Source organism: Solanum verrucosum, unplaced genomic scaffold (assembly GCF_900185275.1).
Source record: "Solanum verrucosum unplaced genomic scaffold, falcon-dt-bn FXZP01000252.1, whole genome shotgun sequence".
NCBI lineage: Eukaryota > Viridiplantae > Streptophyta > Magnoliopsida > Solanales > Solanaceae > Solanum > Solanum verrucosum.
In genome coordinates, this window is record NW_026019988.1 from 3,518,664 (window position 1) to 3,525,621 (window position 6,958).

Here is a 6,958-nt window from a genome sequence, read left to right on the forward strand (position 1 = left end):
AAATTAGCACCTCTTAAAGTGGTGTTCTCTTTTAGTAGCAAGTTACTATGTTGTTTTTTAATCAGTTTTTTATGTTTAAATAATGATTCATAATGAATGAAGTTGGGGGATTAAGATGGAACAATGGTTAGATGGGAGTTCGACAGCAAAATGGACACTTTTTAAATCCTAATCACCAAAAGAGACATTCTCTAAAAACACACACCAAAACGGACAGTTGACCATTTATGGGCATACTATAAAATAATGCAATTAGTTTTCTAACAATTCAAGCTTCATTTCATTTCAACAAGTAAAGTTTTATACAAACATAAGACCATTTCACGAGTTTCATCACGTTTCCAACTATACACATTTTTCATAAAAAATATTTTTTCAATTATTGAATCTAAAGTTTTTTTTCTAAAAGTTAGCTTTTATAAATAATTTTTATTTTCTTACACTTACCCTAATTAATTAATTAAGTTCGGCCGGTTAACCATTTTTAATGGATCTTAAAGGATGCCTAACCCCCTCCCTTTAGATTAGTTGAACCCTTACCTAGAATCTTATGTTTAGTAGACCTTAAAATGAAGTTTAACTTTAGACATGACTTTAATCAATCTTAGGTGCCCTAATTCACCATAAATAATTAGGTGGCAACTTCTTATGTTAGTTAATAATTTAGAAATCACCAAAATGGTGTACACTATTTTGACCCGGTTAAAATGGGGTATAACAATCAACGCAAGTTCGTTCACTAAAGTTTAAACAAGGTTTAAATAAACATGTATGAAAAAACATAAACTCTGAAATAAGACGGTTCATAAACCTCATCATGTAAATATTATTTTATGGGTCTATTTGAAACGATCTAGTGAGCAATACCCACTAGTTCTCAAGAAACAACATCACATTTTTAGAATTTTTGGGTCACGAAGCATGAATTAAGGATTATCTCAATTTTTCGTATGTACTAAAGACTATGAATTTTCCGAAATAGGACTGACCGACTCTATTTGACCCCAAATTGTGTGAGTGTATTCATGATGACCTAGTGAGCAATACTCTTTGTCTCACTTTTTTTGGAGTTTCAGGGTCACAAATATGGAATTTAAGATTATCTATATTTTTCATGTATATTAATCCATGAATTTTCTAGAATATGTCAAACCAACTTTATTTGACCCCAAATTTTATGAATTCATTTGAAACGACCGATAAACGATACTCATTGTCTCTGCAGGACTGACACCGCTGTTTTTGGAGTTTTGGGTTAGGTTTCAAAGTTCTAAAGGACAAGGTCATGTTAGGGTTTTGCCCTGATTTTCTTACCATAATTTAAGATTTATATTTCCTTAAAGAAAAGACAAAACATTACCATAAATGTTTTGTCACGCCCCGAGCCTACACCCTGGGCGGGACCGGCACCTGGAGACCATTGCTGGCCCCAGGCGAACCCTTGGCCTGGCTTTCTTAACTCAGCGGAAACCTAACTCAACAGAATAACTCAACGTCATACAAAGACATGAACAACTTAACTAATAAAATATGGCCCAAAGGGCAACTCGAGCCTCAAAATAGAATATTTATATATATATATATATATATATATATATATATATATATATATATATATATATATATATACATATACATGGATGAGAGACTCAAAAATAACTGACTGACTGACTGTCTCACTGTCTATTGAAGCCTCTAATATACTGAGATGGATGTGGGGACAGACCCCGCAACATCCTAATAGAACAAAGCTAAGTACACAAAATAATTGAGTCCTCCAGAACGCAAGGAGGCTCACCACAGACTCTGGAGTGCTCAGCTGGATCAACGACGTGCAGGATGCTGATCCGGGATACCTGTATCTGCATCATAAGACGATGCAGGCCAACTGGCATCAGTACATGGAATGTACGAATATGTGAGCTGGAAAAGCGGAACCACAACTTAAGCTTGAAAGGAGAACAAGAGATCACTTACCTTGACTCTGAACGACTCATATACATAACTGGACTCAAAGTAAAGCAATAAGACACGAGCCACACATATAAAGCTTGTAAAAGAATGTAAACGACTTAGATCGTTAAGGATAAAATGACAACAAACTCCACTTTTCTTTTATAAATATAATACAGCTTTTGTGGGAGGTTCTTTAACCGACAACCACCACTACGAGCCTTAGTGATGATACAACGTTTTACCTCACGTTGCCAAAGGACCATCCTATACCTTGCCATCGATATAGGACCTTACTTTTGCTTAGTGGATCCACTAGCCTAATCTTACGTGATCATCTAAAAAGAATGATACGACAAGTCCCATGTTAGCGCATGGTTCTTATGGGGAGTTGAGTTAATATGAACTCGTGTCCCCAATTCGGTGCTCAATACTACTCCCAAAAATACTTTGGCTCATGCTTTTAAAATAACTTCTTTCTTTGATTGAGATAATTACTCAAAACTTTAGCCCAAAGGCTCCTTTGGGGAAAGAAAACATGATTCCCTTCTTATTCAAATATAATAGCATTTACAACCTCCTTTGGGATTACTTAGTTCCCAAATAGCTTTCTCTTTCTTTTTTTTTTTTTTTTAAAAGAGAACTCAACTTGGAACTCATGACTTAGCTTGAAACTAAGACTCTTACTCGACTTGAAACTTCACTTGACTTGGAACTATCTTTCCTTGAATCGGAATTATGAATTCAAGGTGTTCGATCACATGTTATGGAAGGATTCTTGAACGCTTAGACGCACTTTGGAACGTCGAAAACAACTATAAAACATAGGTGAATTACTTTGGAACATGCATGAGAAAGTGAGAAAAGAAGAGGAGAAACTTGGCTGAGACTTCAGATTTCTGGTGACACAGATAGGACTTACGGACGCCATCGACGGACTGTAGATGGACTTACGGTCCGTACTGCAGGTCCGTAGATTGCGTCAGAGATTTTCCCCAGAATTCATTTAAGAAAAAGACTAAGTGTTGACCTACGGTCCTGACTTACGGTCCGTAGGTCAGGCCACGGACCGTAGGTCGTGACCGTAGATCGATGCCCCAAAAACCAACTTCTGTTCCGATTGACGGTTGACCAGTACGGACCGTCGATCGATCTACGGTCCGTAGGTCAGTCCCGTAGATGGGGATCGACAGCCCAGAAATTTCTGCAAATCGATGGTGGATCAACCTTTAAAAGGGTCATAGCTCTTAGAATCATAATCCCCTCAACATACAATAGGTTTCAACTTAATGCACAACCCAATCAAGCCTCACAACGAACAATAACTTCAACAACCTCAACAACAATATCAACAACAACTAACAACTTCGACACTTCAACAACAATTCCCAATCTTTTCTCAAAGCATAGAATAAACTTGGTGTGTGTGAGGGAAAGGATCAACCCACACGAAAAACTCACATACCTTGATAGGGATCACCCCCGACGAAAATCTACAATGGTCTTGACAAATCTCCTCTTTCTTCTCTTCTTCTTCTTCTCCTTCTTCTCTTCTTCAATCTCAAGAACCCTAACTCTTTCTCTTTCAAAAAAAATGGGACAAAAATGATCCAAAGATCATCCTAATACAACAATATGAGCTCAAAAGAATTGGCTAGGGAAAAGACTAAAATGCCCTTAATGATTCCCGGACGGATTTCCTTGTCAACTGCCCAACTTTCAAAGGTCATAACTCCCTCATACGAACTCGGAATCGAGCAAACTCGGTGGCGTTGGAAAGGTCGTTCCACGAACTTTGCAACCATAACTGGAATTCCACCTAACTCATCCTGAGCTAGAATTTATGGCTGGTCAAAGTTGGCCAAAATTTCACATTTTCCATACTTAGCCAAAATTTCCAAAACTTTAAATTCTTTCCAAAAAATGAAAATTTCCAATTCTAAGCCTCTTCAATTATTTCATATTGCCGGATGTTACATGTTTTTACTTTTCTTGAAAGGAAAATATAATATTATTTCATATTTGGTTTATTCTCTCCTGTTAGGACTCCTTTTCTAGTAAGAAAGGTTTTAGGACTCTATAAATATAGGTTTGTTTCTTCTAACAAAAAAAAAATAACATCCACAATGTAGTCGTTTAAGAGTCTTGTTTATGGGGAGATTTATTCTCTCTAAAGTTTCAATGTTTTTCTTTATATTAGTTTTGATATAATAATATTTTGACTTTTAGTATAAGTTTTTTGTTATTTGATTTATCAACTATATGATATGCAATTGTAAAGCTTCCGCATGACGCCATATTCCCTCATTCAAAACCCAACAAGTGGTATCAGAGCACATGGTCCAACGGTCCCATGGTCCGATGATCCTATGGTTCAACAAGATTGAAGAAAGGTTCAAGTGGTTTCAAATCAATTTGCAACAATTTTGATGATAATGAAGATTTTTGTTGAACTACATGTGGAGAAGAAGTTTCAACCATATTTTCAACATTCTTGTTGCTGCAATTTTTAAAAATAAAAATAAAATATTTTTAACCCATATGTTTTAAATTTTATTTTTAACCATGGCAAGCAACGGTGATGAAGATTTTGTGAAGAACAAGATTATCATGCAATGAAGAAGACATATCAAGCTTTGTCAAGAAAATCCAGCCAAAAGGGGAGATTTGTTAGGGTTTTGCCCCAATTTTTTTACCATAATTTAAGATTTATTTTTCTTAAAGAAAAGACAAAACATTACCATAAATGTTTTTACTTTTCTTGAAAGGAAAATATAATATTATTTTATATTTGGTTTATTCTCTCCTTTTAGGACTCCTTTTCTAGTAGGAAAGGTTTTAGGACTCTATAAATATAGGTTTGTTTCTTCTAATACAAAAAAAAATAACATCCACAATGTAATCGTTTAAGAGTCTTGTTTATGGGGAGATTTATTCTCTCTAAAATTTCAATGATTTTCTTTATATTAGTTTTGATATAATAATATTTTGATTTTTAGTATAAGTTTTTTGTTATTTGATTTATCAACTATATGATGTGCAATTGTAAAGCTTCCGCATGACGCCATATTCCCTCATTCAGAACCCAACAGGTCACGGGTTGGGTCTCCAACAAACAAAATGATGGCAATAATATCTCATCACATGTGGAGAGATTTTAGTTGATTTTGTTTGACAAAAGGGCAATTTGCTTTTTCATCATGAAAATAAGAGAAAAATTAATCAGTACTTTTCTTGTAAGGTTTTTGTTGCATTCTAAAAATGAAATTTCAATTTCGAAACCTCAATTTTAATGAAGGATTGAAAGAGACATATACCTAATTTGTGTTTATTGTGAAAGTGTAACATATTAAATAGATGCATTGTAGCTTTAGTTTAAATTTAATTGCATATTCAAAAGTTAACATAGTAACAAAACACTTGTGCACACTTTACAAAATAGGACAAACATATTATTATCATCAAAAGCATACACAACAGCCAAACAAAGATAATTAACACAGATAGGAGTTCATCTCCGACAGACATCGGAGTAGATCTCCACTAAAACAGACAAAGAACACCCTAAATTAAAACACATTACTTTGCGTCTAGACGCATAAGCAATAACTAAGAACATAGTGCAGCTAGTTTCTCCGATCGATCCTTCAAAGCGCTGCTACAAGTGGAGTAGTGGCAACTGATTTTGGAATCCACACTAGATCATTACTTGATGTGAAAAAGTGACAGATAGGTGATGTTCCTGGTAATACACCGAGCGAACGGAAAGATTCATGAGATGGATTCCATTCAGAAGTATCCAAATGACATACAACCATCGCTTCCACTAGTCGATCACCATTTGCTTCATTAATTATCCCTAATGAAACCTTGAACACCTTGATTTTATTGTCAATTGTGTGATGACAGTAGAAAACCGCGTAAGGGCTAGACAATAGATGACACGCCACCATTTTAGGAGTGGTAATTTGTTGTGGAGTGTCTAAAATTGTATAACGACGAAGCAGGGGAGAAATATCATGAGTTGTTATCGTTGTCAGAGCTTTGATTTGGGTATTTTCTCCCATGATTTCTTGCACAAAATGCAGCATTGCCTCCGCGGATGTGGCACAGTACTTTGCCTCTCCTTTTACAGGCGAATCTTCGCATATTCTCAATGTATTTTCCATGGATTTAACTTGCGAAAATGGAATGGAATCAACTGTTTTTTTCGGAAAATAAGTTAGATTTCTTCGTGTTTGAAAGGAGAGAGTCACTATTTTCCCTATTTTTAGATCATCCATAAGGAAGAAAAATGAATCATGTTTTTTCACATGCTTATCGTTGCCCTGTTTATACGAACTACGAAAGATGTTTCCTAAATTGGAAATCTCTTTCTCATCATTGCCCTGCTTATATGAACTACGAAAGATGTTTCCTAAATCGGAAATCTCATTCTCATCATTTCCCTGTTTATACGAACTACGAAAGATGTTTCCTAAATCGGAAATCTCCTTCTCATCATTTCCCTGTCTATACGAACTACGAAAGATGTTTCCTAAATCGGAAATCTCCTTCTCATCATTTCCCTGTTTATACGAACTACGAAAGATGTTTCCTAAATCGGAAATCTCCTTCTCATCATTTCCCTGTTTATACGAACTACGAAAGATGTTTCCTAAATCGGAAATCTCCTTCTCATCATTCCCCTGTTTATACCAACTACGAAACATGTCCCCTAAACATGAAATCTCTTGTTGATGATTGTCATCAACTCCCTGTTTCGATTTATAATAATCGAACGTGTATTCGGAACCGTAAATCTCTTTTAATGCTTGCTCATGATTGTCATCAGAATTTCCTTCAACAATTTTTCTAGCTCCTGTTCCATAAGCAACCTGACATATATATAATTAATCAGAGTTTTATATAATAAGTAGCTAATTGTATTTAAGATGGAGGAGAATATTGAAATTACCAGCAGAATTAGGGAGACAAGTACACAAAAACCAAGCTTAACATCCAT

At 35.2% G+C, this 6,958-nt stretch overlaps 1 protein-coding gene across 1 annotated transcript; it reads right to left on the reverse strand.

Annotated features, from left to right (window-relative positions):
* Positions 1-5,600: 5,600 nt before the first annotated feature.
* Positions 5,601-6,958, reverse strand: LOC125818892 (BURP domain-containing protein BNM2A-like). The gene is made up of 2 exons (XM_049498404.1): positions 6,911-6,958; positions 5,601-6,830 (listed from the first exon to the last, which is right to left on the reverse strand). Exons 1-2 carry the CDS (start codon positions 6,956-6,958, stop codon positions 5,601-5,603), a joined length of 1,278 nt encoding a protein of 425 aa, XP_049354361.1.

Excerpts from the sequence above, each read along its gene's own strand:
- LOC125818892 (XM_049498404.1), bottom strand. The coding sequence starts at position 6,958 with ATGGATGTTAAGCTTGGTTTTTGTGTACTTGTCTCCCTAATTCTGCTG. Across the intron at positions 6,831-6,910 it reads TTGTCTCCCTAATTCTGCTG|GTTGCTTATGGAACAGGAGC; the intron begins GTAATTTCAATA and ends TATATATGTCAG.